This window comes from Ischnura elegans, chromosome 2, assembly GCF_921293095.1.
Source record: "Ischnura elegans chromosome 2, ioIscEleg1.1, whole genome shotgun sequence".
Classification (NCBI taxonomy): Eukaryota; Metazoa; Arthropoda; class Insecta; order Odonata; family Coenagrionidae; genus Ischnura; species Ischnura elegans.
The window spans coordinates 110944965-110961956 of record NC_060247.1 but is presented as its reverse complement, the minus strand read 5'-3'; the positions used below and the strand labels follow the sequence as shown (position 1 = coordinate 110961956).

The following is a 16992-nucleotide window of genomic DNA, read 5'->3' as shown; positions in this document are numbered from 1 at the left end:
TTCTGGGCATAAGAGGATCTTGAAGAAAACGTGTACTACTTTCTGAAGCTGAACTGTCATAAATATGTCGATGAAGCTTGTAATAACTTAATCCAATTATTGATTTATTTTCGAAGCCAGTAGAAATAAGACCACTGAAGGAACGAGATGGGTGAGAAACAGAAATTCAATATGGATGCCTATTGTCTGTATGGACGACTACGGCCTGTAAATTGCGTGCAGGTATCATAAAAGTAAAGAAGAAACGCCAGTGCATAGATTTTTTTAACTTTTCTCCATCCAGAATTAAGCTTGCCCTGAAGATTCATCTTTCATATCGAGGTCACTCATAGAAATTAAAACAACTTTTCATTCTGACGTTGCTGCCATCCACTGTACCTATATGCCATCAGGTCATTCTGAAGAAAGAAGTCAAAGTATCATCGCAATTTTTCACTGGTTTAATAGAGAAAACCATAGGAGCATAGTGTTAAAATGTATGCAATCTCAAGCAGAAATTTTTCTGGGAGGAAATGCATTAAGCAAATTTGTGTAAAGTGGGGACAGGACTCATGTGTGTGTTTATGAGTGACTTTGAGATACATATGCACTAATTATTATTAATTATTGTTTGCTCAGCTGGTAAAGGCTTACATTGAAGAGCGATAATTGAGATTATCATCTTTTGAATTTATCCAGAAATTATGTGGGGGCAGTTGCCAGCCCTCATTCCCCCCTAATCTGCCAAAGCCTCCACCCTGCTGAAACTGGTCCCTAAGTGGGTGAAAGTCATATCTGGGCTAAGCCTTTTTTTAAGGTGTGGTCAATCATTTGGCTTAAGATGGATAATGATGAAGGCTCAGCCATCAATACGCAATGTAAATGTTGTTTGTAAACACAGCAAGCAGATCCAAAAGTGTAGCGCAAGAGATGTCCTGTAGAATCTGAATTTTTTACACCGATAGTTAGAGATGCGTGAAAATCACAAAAGCAATAAAGATTCGATGTGTGCACATGAATGCGACAAAGATGCGATGACTGGACTTTATGATATTTTTATGCAAATTTGCCTATTTCGACGGCAAAATTCGTACATTTTGTGCCTAGCGCAGTTTAAATGCTCCGCCGACACTCACCGCTTAGAGCATGAAAGCGACTGGCCAGCTGATAGTTGGCTGGGACTCTACGTGGCCGCGAACTACAAGTGGGCGTGGGATAGCTACACGTCCCCCACTAAATGTCTTATTCCTTAATTTATTATTGTTCTACAACATAGTTATTTAAAGTATTCGGTGTATTGTCATATAACTGTGTTTCACTACATTTTATCGCCATCTACCTCATTATGAAAATAAAAAATAGATGCTACAAAATACGACACATAAACTGTTATTGAAAGTGCGATAAAATAAAAATGAAAGTGTGATTTTCACGTATCTCCATGGATAGTCATCTCATTGATTGTAGGAAAGTCTTATGCATGGAAACTTTCCCTTCGCTCACCACTTCCTTAATGTGATTGAGGAGATGTTGGGACTGTGACTTTAATCAACTCTTCATTATGAAATCCTTGCTTGAATGGCATACAATTCCAGCAAACGGCAATAAAATCCAAAAGAGGGGATAGAAATAAATGTGCACAAAATCAGTAAATAAAAATTGTTCTGCCATTGTTCTTCTGCATGTTTTTAATATGAGAAGAATTTATTATTGAATAGCATACAAAGTTGGTCCAAGGGCGTACCCAGGATCATAACTAGAGGGGGGGAAACCATGGTCTTGGGAGGGGGGCAAGCCATGGGATTTATGGGAATATTTTCTTGAAAAAATAGTTTTATTTTAGTTACAAATCTTATACTAATATTTGTCATTTTTCGTGGGTTTAAAGAAAATTTGTTGAATACTTTCGTTTCGCAGTTCTGATTTTGCTTAAAAACTTTTGCAATCTTGGCTTCTAGGGAGGGGTAGCTGCAAAATCTGCCCCACCCTGCCCCTCGCTGGGTACGCCCATGAGGTGGTCCATTACAAATTTTAGATATTAATGATAGTAATGTACATAAATGACTTGCTTGTTTTAATATTCTTCAAATAAAATTTTTACAATATTCATTGTCCCTCAGTTTTTCTGTGACTACAGAAACAGCATCTCTCATATCTGTTGAGCATTCTACTACTTTCTCACCTGCACATGCCATGTAATCCTTCAATGATCTAAAATTAAAAAAAAATAGTTAATACTTGACATATGTTTAATGGCATAAATATGAACTGATTTGATACCATCTACTGCTAAATTAAAATAAGATGTATATATACTTGTGAGGTAGTGGTTTAATAACAGAGGTAGCAAGGATTATTACAGCACTCGAGTGATACTCCATTAACAAAACTCGCACCGTACTGTGAGGTAGCTTGTTATTAACAGAGGTAGCAAGGATTATTACAGCACTCGAGGGATACTCCCTTAACAAAACTCGCACCGTCTCTCTACACACATTCCGCGCGACTGACTGCGCGTCACCCTCCTTACTGGCTCTACCGTCCGAGTTCCTCGGCGTCTCCCAGAGGGGCAGCACCTGCCGGACCATTTCGAACAGCCCGTTGATGACAGTCGGCCTTTCCTGATTTCAGGGCCGTCCTCGGCCCGCTCTTGCGGTTGGCTGACCTCTTCTTCTACAGCATCGGATTCCTCTTGGATCTGCTCGTGGGCTCCCTGGTCTCCGGGGCTGCATGGGGGTGGGTTGTCATCTTCTTCTACAGCATCGGATTCCTCTTGAATCGGCTCGTTGGCTCCCTGGTCTCCGAGGCTGCATGGGGGTGGGTTGTCATCTTCTTCTACAGCATCGGGGTCCTCTTGGATCTGCTCGTGGGCTCCCTGGTCTCCGGGGCTGCATGGGGGTGGGTTGTCATCTTCTTCTACAGCATCGGGGTCGTAGTCTGGTGGGGGTTGGCACCATGGTTTCATTCGATCTGCACAAAAGACCGAATGAAACCTCCTCTGGGTTCTGGCTGCTCCTGGGATGTCTGTCAGCAAATATCTATCCCTGGGGAATACCTTCTCCACCCTGTATGGTCCCTTAAATTTGGGTGCTAGCTTTCGAGACGTTCCCGTCGCCTGGGCTTCTCGCTCGACTAACACTAACTCTCCCCGCACGTATTTTCTTGGCTCCTTGTGAGCTTCGTCAAACCTTTTCTTCTGCCTCTCCTGACATGTTACCATCCTGCCTAAAGCTTCCTTCCTAACCTCCTCTATCACTTCTTTGCTCACTTCAGGTTCATCTTCCTGCAATGTCACTACAACTCGGTTCCTTAACGCATTCCGCGGGCGGTACGCGAACAACAGTTCATGTGGACTGGCTCCCACCGTCTTGTTCTTCATCGAGTTCATGGCAAATTGAATGTCTTTCAAGCGCCCATCCCAATCACTTCCATCCTCCGTTGAATTCATCGTAGTGATAGCTCAAGTAATTATGGCGTTTGATCTCTCTACTTGTCCATTTGCCCTAGGCGTTGCAGTGGCGTTCTTGATGTGTTTTATCTGATGCCCCTCGCAAAATTCCTCAAATTCTCTCGACGTATATGCCGTTCCTCTATCCGAGATGATACGGTCCGGACAACCAAACAAGCTAACTATCTCACTCAAGGCCTCACAGACTGGTTTTGACCTCGTGTTTTTCACAGCTCGTAGTACTATGAACTTCGTAAAATTGTCTTGGTACGCGAGGACGTATTCACTGCCTCTTTTGCTACGAGGGAACGGTCCTAGGTGATCTATGTTAACGGTATGAAAAGGCGTACCCTCGCGCTTAGCTGGGTACAGTATTCCTTCCCTTTTCCCGCCTGGTCTCTTGTGGTACGCGCATTCGATACAGGCTGCGATATATCTCTTTATCCTTTGTCTCATCCTCGGGAACCAGAAATATCTTCTCAGGTGTTCCAGAGTCTTTTCTTCTCCGTAATGTCCCATGTCATCATGGCTCCCCTTTATGATTCTCCAAATCGCATCTCTTGGGACCACCCAACGACTTCCCCCCTCCACTCTTCGACATATTCGATGGTCTCTTACTACATAATCAGTGTGCACTTGCTTATCCTCGTTTGTCTGTGCTGGCTTTTTCAATGTCGCATGTATTTTCTGGAGACTCGGATCTTGCAGCTGCATGGTCAACAGCCAATCCTCCTGCTGAATTCTGGTGGTGAATATTTTTGAGTCCACCATCTCAGGTTCTACCGCCTTTCCCACCGGGTTTCTGCTGAGGGCGTCTACGTGACTCATGCTCTCTCTTTTTGCGTAAGGCAGACGATACGGACGTGACGTCACGGGTTTGTCGTCATTCAAGTCAATGCTGATGCTGGTGAAGTTCGCCTTGCCTAACTCGCTTAAGTTTTTAGCAAAACATCCCCTGAATTTATTTACGAGGTCGCATGGTGCCCCTTCGTCTTGCGTCGTCAGGTTCTCGTTCATGTGTATCTCGTCTTTCTGGATCCGTGACTCCTCTTCCACCTTCCGCACTTGAGAATTCTTTCTTTCACTAAGGTCGGCGTTTTCTCTGGAAATGGTGAGTCTCCCAAACTCCTTTTCGACCCGAATTCCTGGTTGGTCTAAGGCACTCCGCCCTACAATGATAGCATCCTCCTGAGAATTTTCTGGGACAATTAAAACCTCTACTTCCACATTCACATCGTCTACTTTCAAGATCATTCGTTTCGTGCCAATAGCTTCACAACCCCTTGATCCAAACCCAACTAAACGCTTTTGGCTCGCCTCATATTCGACTCCTAGTTCTTGTGCAACGTCTCTTCTCAGGGTGACAACATCGCTTCCTAAATCAACGAAGCCAACCACCCTGTCGTCGTTTATCTCTATCCACTTGTGGTACTCGTCCTTTATGATGCAATTGGGTCGTGTGATTTTCCTAACGTTCCACTTTTTCTCATTCTGGGTCGTTCTCGGTGTTGCCTGCAAACAATCTTTCTGCATATGTCCCGTCTGCTTGCACCGGTAACAAATTCTCTCACGGGCAGCTTCTCGGCACTCCCTAGCGAGGTGCCCCTCTTTTCCACAATTGAAACAAACGCCCTGGGTATGCGTCCTTTCGCCCCTCACTTCCTTGACCTCAGCCCTCTTGTCAATGGTCACAGGAGGTCGATTGTGAAAGTTTGCCCTATCTCCCAATTTGGCCCTATCAGTGACACTCTCGTATCGTCTTATCTTGCGTAATAGTCCTTCTACATCTTCAAAGTCACACATAGTCAGCAGCTTCACTAGTTCCTTATCCCACATGCCATTTAGAATGTACTTGATAAGGGAGGCTTCATTTACTTCACCACGCCTAGCGATAGTCTTCATCGCGTAAACATATGACTCATGCGTCTCGCCACGCTGCATTCTTCTCTTTGTAAGACTCAAGTGCACGTCGGCTTGGTCCTCCACTGATGGGAAACAATATAATAGTCCTTTTTTGAACGCCTCCCAAGAGTGTACTTCCTCGGCTACGCTATTCAACCATAGTTTCGCCGCTCCGCGTAACTTACTAACGGATTGGGCTAACAACATCGACTCGTCCCATCCGTAGGCTGATGCAATGCTCTCTACTCGCCTGACCCACTGTACCGCCGTGAACCCCAGGGTTAGCGAAGGTTCAAACTCCGGCAATAATTGCTCTGCTATTTCTCGATAACCCACCATACTTTTATCAAGAACTAACGATTTCCCATTTAAAAGATCTCGTTCACGTTCTAGAAGTTTCCTTTCTCTCTCTAGCAATTCTCTCTCGTGTTGCAAGAGCGCTTGTTCCCTCTCCGCTGCGCTTCTAAGGACGCTACTCTCTCCGACAGGATACCGCCAATTTCCCAACGACGGTTCTCTGCCCTTCGTAGGCCACACGACAGTAGCCTCGCGCGGTTGCTCACCGGGTCCTCTTGACTGTATATCCTCCTTAGCTTTGTCTCTCGCGGCAAACGGCGTCGACGCAGGCAGAACCCACTTAGCGGTAGCCTCTCGGTGCATCTCACTATGCTCCCTGGCCACGCCGGCCTCGCTCTCCTGCTCTCGACATGTTCCCGCCAATTCAGTCGCGTCCCTTCCTTCCGCAGAATGGACCCCGTTGAAGCTACCTACGCGACACTCGCCATCCCACGACGCATTCGTCGGACTGGTCATTGCTACACCTAGAACCACACTCTCTCACCTTACTCAGTCCGCACTGGGGTTTTTGATGTTCTATCTATTGATGGCTGGATGTGCACGAACAACTCCACCGCAGCTCGCTGGTCAATCCCACTTCTGAACTGTGAGGTAGTGGTTTAATAACAGAGGTAGCAAGGATTATTACAGCACTCGAGTGATACTCCATTAACAAAACTCGCACCGTACTGTGAGGTAGCTTGTTATTAACAGAGGTAGCAAGGATTATTACAGCACTCGAGGGATACTCCCTTAACAAAACTCGCACCGTCTCTCTACACACATTCCGCGCGACTGACTGCGCGTCACCCTCCTTACTGGCTCTACCGTCCGAGTTCCTCGGCGTCTCCCAGAGGGGCAGCACCTGCCGGACCATTTCGAACAGCCCGTTGATGACATACTTATGATTCACTTAATGTGTACGTATCAGCTCTTATTAGACTTAAACCTAAATTACTAGAGATTCTTTCAATATCATGAAAGTAGTGCGTTGATAATTGATCATAAGACAAACCATTCATTGAATTATTAGATTGCCAATTAATTCCCTCTCGAACTTTCTTTATCCTACTTTTCCCACCACCCAGAACTTGTTATTAATGGGAATGGGTGCAAAAGTTGCTGAGAAATCATGCTACAGAAACCAAAGTAAAAATTGCATAGAAAATGATAATGAATGGATTATCCATCTCTTTCAATTATACTAATCAGTGAATTTTGAGTAATCATACAAAGGGCATAAGAGTTTACAAGCTGCTATTTCACAGCAAAATAAGGATTCCTTAACCCTCGAAAGGGCACGTGGGGTGTTAATGACACCCCATGGTTCTCCTTTGACCCATTGTACATAAATCGTGGTATCTACAGTGTTATTTGTTCTTACACCTTCAAGTCTCATGCATTTTAACAAAATACTGCCAGTATCCCATAAACATTTCCTTCCACTTTGGGATCGGAATGAGTTAAAGTGTCCTGGGGTGTCCACCTACACCCCACCTGCCCTTCCATGCTCCTCTTCCGAGCCATAGGTCTTCCCCTGAGCTTTTTCCTTTCATGAGAACTAATTATTTTTTTCTCCTTTAGCACATAGAGCATTACATTCAGCTTGTTTAATAAGATTTTTCATGCCTTGAAACTCAAAGTTGTAAAGTTTACATCAAATATGTTGCCAAATGTCAAATAATGTGCATAGGAAATTTCGGTTGAATACATTACCCCCATTATCATTTTTTTGGTCTTAGTGTAAAAGTAAATAGTTAGTATCATTCGAATTTGGTGGACCTATATTTAAGAAAGAGCACAACATAACTGTATCATTCCAAATAAAGAGAAAAAGACCGAGTTTTTTGGGTGTCGATGCCAACCCACGTGCTTTCTAACGCAACATTACGTCATGTGCCGTCTCCGGGGTTAAGTTCATATAATGATATTTTAAACACTGTGAGCGAATTCTTTGATGGCAGTCTGAATCAGTGACTCAGTGAAGGGGGGGTTTGGGGGATAAAACCCTCCCCAGAGGTTGAAGAAATTTTAAAATTTAATCCATTTTAATTAATTGAATAACTATTACTTATAGAATAGCATAAGGATTAATAAAATATCCCTCAGAAAGCCGTAAAACTCACCATTTCTCTAAAAATTTTCTGGGGGGAGGGCACCCATATTCCATACCCCCAGTATTTTTGCTCCTAAAACCCCCTAACCTTAATTCCTTGCTGGGCGCCTGGTCTGAATTATCTCAAATTACTTAGGCTTTTACCTATTCCTCATCATCGGTTTTACCATTCAATTGACTGTTTATATTAGATTGTTTTGGTTTTGAAGGTAACTCCTGTACCCAATAGTGATTGGCCCTTGGAAACACGGCACCAACGTAGACATGCCTATGGTCACTTGTGAACTATAATAATTTCCCATTGTAAGAAAAATTGTGACCAGTGGGGAAGCCAGGAGTTTCATCGGGTGGGGGGGAGGTCCAAAACCAGAGGGAGCATTTTTTGAAAACAAGGTATTTAGTAAATACAAGGTTTTAAGCTAATTTTAATGCCTTTTAACATGGAAAAATCTTTTCTTAAAAAAAGAAATCTTTTATAAGTTCATGATGTTTCAACATATTGTTTTTATTTTATGAAGCAAACTATGTGAGTGTGTTTTTATATTTTGGGGGGATCCAGATCCTCTGGAACCCCGCCTTACAACACCACTGATTGTGACCAATCCTTGGAGTGAATATTTATAATATTAACCCAAAAAATCAAGTTAAATATTCAGTTATTGCATCGAAAATGGAAAAGGGTACTAGTAGTTTTTGCATACTTACTGACAAGCCATCTCTATTGTGGGGGGATCATTTTCTGCAGTATTTTCTCTGCCACAGCTCAAGACAAAATATGGATCCCTTAAGTTCATGAGATGAGACTCAGAACACTCTCTGTCAATTCTTTGATAGCAGTCTATATTTTCTTGCACTGCTTGGGCTGATGAATTAAATATGTAGTTATAAAAAAAAGAGAACAAGTGATAATTAATGAGGGTTTTCAATGCATTTTATTTTAAAATTTGAAACGTAATGCGTTGCTTGATTAGATTGGCAGAAATCACTCACTGAGGAATATTTTGGCATCCTTTTCACAAAGAGCGGAGATGAAGTCCTCCACCAGCTGTGATCCGAACGGAACCATAGTTACAGATGTATCTGAAAGGTTCTTGAGGGATTCCGTGGACTTCCTTACACAATTCACTATGTTATCTTCGTTTCTGCCAGAGAAAATATGAAGATGCATATACAGCTTTAATATGTAGGTATAGGCATGGTGACAGCAAATTTCACTGCACAAAATTGATGAATAAACATTATATTATTGCATAGCAGTGGTGGATACAGAAGAAACTCGAGGGGGGTCACCTTTACTTTTATGCTAGTAAAAAAGTAATCAAGTCATATGCAAAGTTTAAGAAAGTTTTTTTTTTAATTAAACACATATACAAGACAGTGACATCTTGTGATACAAAAAAGGTACAATTGCGGTTCTGTAATGTTCGGCAATATGGACGGCCCCATAAGGGGGGAGTGCATCTGCTTATGTTTCCGCCACTGTTGCATGGTGAGCACCATAGGCAGATTTAGGGAGGGGTTCATGCCCCCCTCCCCCCAGACACCTAAAAAATTTGACGAGATTTTTAACTCGAGCATCAATAAATTTTATATTTTAATATAAAAGTTATAAATATTTACTTACAAATAACTTTTATATTGAATTCAATTGATTCAGCTTTTACTTTGTGAAAATCCATGTTGGAATGAAATTACATAACCTTGGTAACTTTTCGCTGGAAAAATTATTTATTGGTACGGCACGTTTCGACGCTGAGGCGTCATAATCAAATCATTCAAAACACGTCGTACAAATAAATAATTTTTCCAGTGAAAGTTACCAAGGTGTTGTATTTTCATTTCAACTTTTATATTATAATTAAGAGTATATTTCGTATGGTAATTTTTGCATGTAGTTTTTAATCCCAAACATTAGAAGACCGTTGGACTGTCAAACCGTGGTGCCCACCCTCCACACATCCCCCCCCGCCCCCCAGAGAAAAGAATCCTGGATCTGCCCTTGGTGAGCACCCGTCGATTCATTCTTGACATGGTTATCTCTAATTCCATGATTTTTGATGATACAGTAAAACCTCTTTACATCGTGATGGAGGGGACCAAAATTTGGGTAATTTGATCTATGGAGGTTCACTATAGAGAGGATAGGCACCATTTTTTAATATCCTTTGGAAATGAAAGGCACTATACTGTCTTTTAAACCATTATATTTATGTGTTTAAACAAACATGCATGCATAAGTGAACATATATTTATTATTTAATAACTGTTGGGATGTTTCATTTAATGCCATAATAAGAGAGATAAACTTGGATCCGCATCATGCGTCACAACACGTTTAGAACAAACATGTACTTAGCCCCACCCACAGATATATCACTCATTGGACCACAGAGATCCATGTGCACTAGATCTAAGACATTATCAGCACGAGTGACTGAACCCTTAGGAAATGGGAATCTGTGGTGCTTACCCAGCAAACAAGGAATACAATCATTACTTAATTTTAAGTCACAACACTCTAATTCCACACCATGCTCCTTCACAATAATATTCAGAGCTGAATCAGAGAGGACATGCCCAAGCCTTCTGTGCCACAAAACCTTTGAAATATCACCAACAGCACATGCAATGTCAACTGGTACAGGCTCTTGGACATCTAACTTAAATATACCCTCTGACAAAGTACCGGAAAAATCAGCTTTACCCTTAATTTTACAGTTCCCTTGGTCATATATTTTGCAGCCATCATGACCAAACACCACTGTAAAACCCTTTTTCGCCAACTGGGAAACAGATATTAAGTTGGTGGCTAATCCAGGCACTAAAGTTACATCTTTGATAGGTTTGATTACTTGGTCAGAGAATTTCACTAGCACATTTCCTTTCCCTGTGCTCACCAGGGTGGAGTCATCAGCACATCGCACACTGTGCCCTTCAACTCCCTGCTTATAATCACGCATTAAAACCTTGTGTGGGGTCATGTGAGCTGATGCACCTGAATCTATAATCCAGTCATCTTTACTGAATGAGGACACACCTAGAGCACATAGTAAAGACGAATCCTTTTTCGCCTCGTTCATGGGACATTCCGACTTGTAATGGCCCATCTGCCAGCACTTAAAACACTTTACCTTCTTTTTATCTGGCCTCTTGTAATTCGACGACTTCGACGTCGATTCCCTTTCCTTCGGCGGCTTACCGGATGAATGCTGGCCCTTCAGGTTCCTGGTGAACAACACGGACTCCTCCTCCGCATTCTCCAACTTTAGATATTCATCCAGGCTGCCATTGAGGAGCTTCTCCTTGATGGTGCTGGTGGTGAAATCCTTATCCGACGTTGTCGCCTCAATCCCCATACGGTATGGCAAACACACTTTCGGTAAACCCCTCAGCATGATTAGTGCAACCAAGCCGTCATCTGCAGGTTTCCCCATACTTGCTAACTTATTTGTTAGCTCCAGGATGGAGGTAACGTACTCCTGAACGTTACCGTTATGCTTCGTTAACCTTGCATCCAGCAAAGCATCCCATAAGTTCATCCACCGCGTCTTTGTCTTTCCCTCGAACAAATCTTCCAAAGACTTCCAAGCTTCATTTGCCGTTGTGGTATTTTGCACGTATGGATAGAGGGATTTATCCACATGAAGGCAAATTAAGGACCAAGCATCAGTGTCCTTTTCCTTCACCGTTGCGTCAGCATCCGTAGTTAGCGGAGTCGTGGCGTAAGTCCACAGCTTCTCTCTCATTAAAATGAGCTGCATGCTGAACTTCCAGTTCATATAATCGTCCTTTTCTTTCAGTTTCTCCACCAAAGTGGCTAAACGCGAACTATTAGTCGCCGCCATAGTCAAACCGAAACACTCGCACCGATTTAAAAAAAAAACTGCACCACGAGACAAAACAATATAATTATTTCTAACCGTATCTCTCTACGTTTCAATGTATCCAGGCATTTCGAAACGTTCTGGGCCCATAACCTGTTGGGATGTTTCATTTAATGCCATAATAAGAGAGATAAACTTGGATCCGCATCATGCGTCACAACACGTTTATTAATACGACAGCCATTACACTAGCATCGAACCGGAAGTACAAAAAAAAAAAAAAATTGACACTCATAAACAAACGAGATGCAAAAAACATACATAAAATAAAACACACCTTGGCGGCAATTTAAATCTACAACAATAACTACAGAAAGCGAGCGCTATAGAGTGATTTTTACCATGATTAGAGGGAAATCGTGTTTGAAATTATGAACTGTGCCAGAAACTGTAAAAAAATGTTTTGCCACCTAACTATATATAATTGTTCTCAGATTTTTACATCCCAGGGAACATTTTTATGTAAACAGTTTATAGCTCAGCAATCAGTTTTACAAATATAGTAATAATTTGAACCAATTAACAATAATGAGCATAAACAAAATTTTCAAGATAATCAAATACAACAGAAGAAAATAATTTGAACCAATTTACAATTAGTATTGTATTTATTCTTTCAGCTTGATAACACATAAGGTAGAATGGGAAGTGTGTAATATAACTCATGAACCTATCTCTCGAGTAACTGTACTATGTACTATGCTACCAACATTATAGTTTTGCATGCGTGAATATTTCGCATGAAGTAGTACAAGCATCATGGGAATTAAAGAATCTCCTTATCTGCTTGCTTTCACCATCACCAGAGACATTTTAAAGACATTCCAATCCGATGTCCGTGTTTGGATTATAAGACACACGTAATCATAGACGTGACAAACTCAGGTCTTATCCCTTTTCAGTATGCAATGAAGCTGTAACGCCGTCATATTTGTGTTTATTTACTTGATGTTATTGATAAAATTGTTGCTATATTTGTGTTTATTTACTTGATGTGATTGATAAAATGGTTGCTACGGGGATGTTGGTTGTAGTGGTTGTTGACTGTAAAAAGAGATTGTGTGGCGTTAAAAAGATATATGAAATAAAAGAGTGATATTAGCAAAGGTGGCGTTACAGACTTTTAATTGGTGGCTTAACGGTGGGATACGACGTAACTGGTGTTTCTGCGACTCGGCATTAGAAGTCTTCTGAAGAAAAAACCGGAACGGTGGAAGGAGATATACTTCGGCTGCAGAGAAGGAAAACCGGAACGGTGGAAGGAGATATACTTCGGCTGCAGGGAAGGAAAAACCGGAACGGTGGAAGGAGATGTACTTCGGCTGCAGGGATTTAAAAAAAATATAAAAAAAGAAGAGTCAAGACTGAAGTAACCACGCAGAATTTCAGAGGTAAGTGCCTGGGTTGGCAGCGTGTTTTATCTCAGTGACGAAAAAAAAATTTTTTCGGGCGTAGTGCTAGTCAGATCTTGAAATATTACGATGAGCTATTTAGCTCGATATTTAAAGAAAGATTTGTTGTTGTTGGCGGAAGAGTTGGGAGAAACAGTTCCCGAAGATGCAAAGATTTTTTCGATAAAAAAATTGATAACTAATAGCTGCAATTATGAAGAAGAATTCTGTAAAGAATGGCTTCAATTTCGAGAAAGATTGCGAAAAGAAGAAATTGAAGAAAGAAGACGAAGGGAGGAGACGCAGTTTGAGTTAGAAAGGCTAAAAATTCAAAATAATGGACTACGCGATGGTGTGTCAGATCAAAACATGTCAGTTAGACCAAAGTTTAAATTATCAGATGTCATGCCATGCTTTGACTCCAAGGAAAATGACATTAGTCTGTATTTGGTCACTTTCGAAAGGCAGGCAAAAAGGGCGCAAGTTCCCGTAGAGGACTGGGTTGTGCATCTCATAGGGCTTATGCCGCGTGACATTGCGGAATTAATTGCCAGGGAACCAGAAGAAGCAGCGAACAATTTTGCTTACGTAAAAACACTGTTGCTGGAGAGGTTCAAGTTAAGTTCAGAAAAATTTAGACAACTATTTTTCAACAATTTGAAGACAGCTGAAACAACGTGGAAGGAATTTACGTATAAGTTGAGGAATTATTGGAATGGTTGGATTTCTGGTTTGGGAATAAAGACATTCGAGCAACTTAGTGATTTAATGGTGACGGAACAAATAAAAAGGAAGGTTCCAGCAGAAGTGAGAGACCATTTCCTTGATGAATGGTCTTCGTTTAAAGACGCTGATATTTTGGCAAAGAAGCTGGATGATTATGCTAACGTACGTGAATTATTCAGCAGGAAGACAATTATAGAAGATCAGAAAGAAAAGTTTAAGTATAGTGAGAACCGCTGGTTTCCCCGACAGAAAGATAATTGGAATAGAGAAGATAACCCACCGAATATCAAAGAATACTCCAAAGAAATTGAAAATGCTTTTGAACAAAGAGCTCTTCGTAAGTGTTATATCTGTCGGTCGACTGATCACCTAAAAGCTGAATGCCCTAAGCTAAGGCCCCCCACGCAGAGAACGAAAGAGGTGGTGGGATGCGTAATGACATTCGGAAGTGATGAGTTAATGAAAGATTTTATATCTGAAGGTTTGGTAAATGGATACAAAATGCCGATTTTACGAGATACTGGCTCGTCAATAGACATAATATCTCAAGATTTTGTAGCCCCGGAAATGCTGACTGGCGAGACAATATGTGTAATGACTCCTTTTTCCCAGAACCCTATTACACTTCCCCTGGCGGAAGTCGAACTAGTAGGTAAATTTGGACGCGTGTTTGGGAAGGCAGCTGTAGTCAGACGCGAGCTGGATCGCGGCATATATTTGCTGGGAAACCAAACGGCAAAGCTTGTAGAAGAGGCAAGGAAGCGAATGCCAGAGCCAGAGTGGGTGTGTGCGGTTCAGACCAGAGCAATGAAAAGACATGAAGAAAAGGAGGACATATCATCCTACAAACAAAACTATGAAAAATTCACAGGCATGGATGAAAATGATCTGCCATCACAAAAACTGGATGAGGAATTGCAACAGTTAGCAGAAGCAAAGGCTGATGAAATTATATTGGTACAGGTGGAAAAGTTAAGTCAGCTTGAACAATTCATGGAAAGTTGGAAAAAAACAGTAGATAATGAAAGATTATCAATGAATTACCGTATGGAACACCGAGAAATGGTAGGACATCAAATTAGAGAATCTTGTCAAATGGCAGTAGAAAACATAAGCAAAGAGTGGATAGAAATTAAAGAAGCATATAAGAAAATCCAAATGCACCAATGTAAACTACATGAGCTCGAAAATAACATAGCAAAAGCAAAGATGGTACTAGAGCAGAAAGAAATTCTTCATAAAGAAGATTTGACAAAGATAGAAAATGAGAAGCGCACTGCTGAGGCGGAGTGGAAACATATAACTCTTGAAAAAGAAAAAATTAAAACTGAGAGAGCCTCAATGGAAAAGGACAAAGAAAAGCTAAAAGAAAAGATAAAATGTATTGAAATGCAAAGGAAAGAGTTGGAAAACAGAAGAGAAATATTCAAGGAAGAGATAAGAGTTGGAGAGGAGATACAGAAGAAGGTAGACGAAAAACGCACCTCAGGAATCATAGAAGAGCAAAGGAACTTGGAGAAAAAGCAGGAAATGTTGATGATTGAACATCATGATTTGTATAAAGCCAGGCAAATATGCGATGCACATCGAGCTATTTTAGAGTGGGAAAGAATGTGCATTGCCAGGGAGAAAGATGAGGTTCAGGATGAATGGATGCAGTTAGAGAAGGAGAAAATGGCTCTGGGAATCATTAAGGCAACTAATGATGAGAAGATGATGATGCTTGAAACTGCATGGAAGAAAATAAAAGAAAAAGAATATGAAATGGACATTCAATTCAAAGGATTGGAAGAAGAAAGAAAATGTATAAGCGATGAACGTATTTCCCTTCAGAGTGAGAGGATCCATCTCGATGAGTTGAAAACAACTGTACTAACAAGAGTAAGTGAAATTAACACTGAAATCAGTCAAGTTGAGGAACAAAAGAAAGAACTCTTATCCATGACATCTGTTATAGGTAGGAAAAAATCAGAACTTGAAGAGGAGAGGGAGGCTCTTAAGCTAGAAAAAAGGGAATGCATGAAGATATCAGAAAGAACTGGGGAATCAGATACATCATGGCAAGATTACAGGTTGAAACACTGTGAAATGGTTAAGAATATTAAGAACAGAATTCTTGCACTAGTTGATGAGGTTAGCTGCATGGAAGAAAGATCTTTAGATGGAGCAACCCAGAATGTACATAGCTACAAATTGCACCACCAAAACTTTGATCTCACAAAAAAATCAGAACAAGGAATTAATGCAGCGAAACTGGATGAAGATCATGATACCCAAATAATAAAGCACCTAGTGAAAGCTGTGAAAAGCATGGAAAAAGACACGTGTAAAATGAAATCTAAAATAAAAAGGAGGCGCCAGCTTAAGAAACAAGTAATCACCTTAAAACAACAAGTGAAGAGAATGCGAGGACAGTTATCCAATCTGCAAGAAAATTTGAAGGAGAAAAGTGAAATAAATTTTAATGCTATTGACCTGATGAACAAATTTATGCATCCCTATCAAGAAAGCCTAATCGCTAGAATAGATAATGGAAAGTGTGATGAATGTGGGGCGATCACCAGCATTAAAAATATAATGAAAACAAGAGCTGGTAAAATGGCAGGTGACTGGAAAAGCACAAGTTTTCTCCAAACAAACTATTGCCATCAGTGTTTCAATGTTATAGAAAATCAAAATACTGATAGCTTAAGTAAATCTATTCAGAGAAACGTCACTGAGGTAGAGACGGTGTCGGGCTTGGGCACTTGCCATTCAGATTAAATTAAACAGAACTTATTTGAAATAAGTTCGTTCTTAAGGGGGAAGAAGGCTGTAACGCCGTCATATTTGTGTTTATTTACTTGATGTTATTGATAAAATTGTTGCTATATTTGTGTTTATTTACTTGATGTGATTGATAAAATGGTTGCTACGGGGATGTTGGTTGTAGTGGTTGTTGACTGTAAAAAGAGATTGTGTGGCGTTAAAAAGATATATGAAATAAAAGAGTGATATTAGCAAAGGTGGCGTTACAAAGCACATATTGAGAATGTTTTCAGGCGTTGCTTGATTCCATTCTTGGATCATTAAATGTCCATTTTTCGATCATATGCCTTCATTTTGGGAGATTTTTCTCATAACTTCATTATTTTAAATTTTAGTAATCTTATGGAAAACTGCGAAAAAATACCACTTTGTGGATTTCAAAAGCCCTAAAAACAGCATAAT

The 16992-nt window shown here is 40.8% G+C and overlaps 1 protein-coding gene across 1 annotated transcript in view; it reads right to left on the bottom strand.

Moving 5' to 3' along the window:
• Nucleotides 1-1860: 1860 nt before the first annotated feature.
• Nucleotides 1861-16992, bottom strand: part of LOC124154408 — a 32119-nt gene continuing 16987 nt past the window's right edge. Inside the window, exons 5-7 of the mRNA XM_046528113.1 lie at nt 8772-8923; nt 8487-8643; nt 1861-2190 (exon numbers count right to left, since the gene is read on the bottom strand). Coding sequence (XP_046384069.1) covers nt 2064-2190; nt 8487-8643; nt 8772-8923 — 436 coding nt within the window. The 3' untranslated portion in view covers nt 1861-2063. The remainder of the gene's footprint in view (nt 2191-8486; nt 8644-8771; nt 8924-16992) is intronic.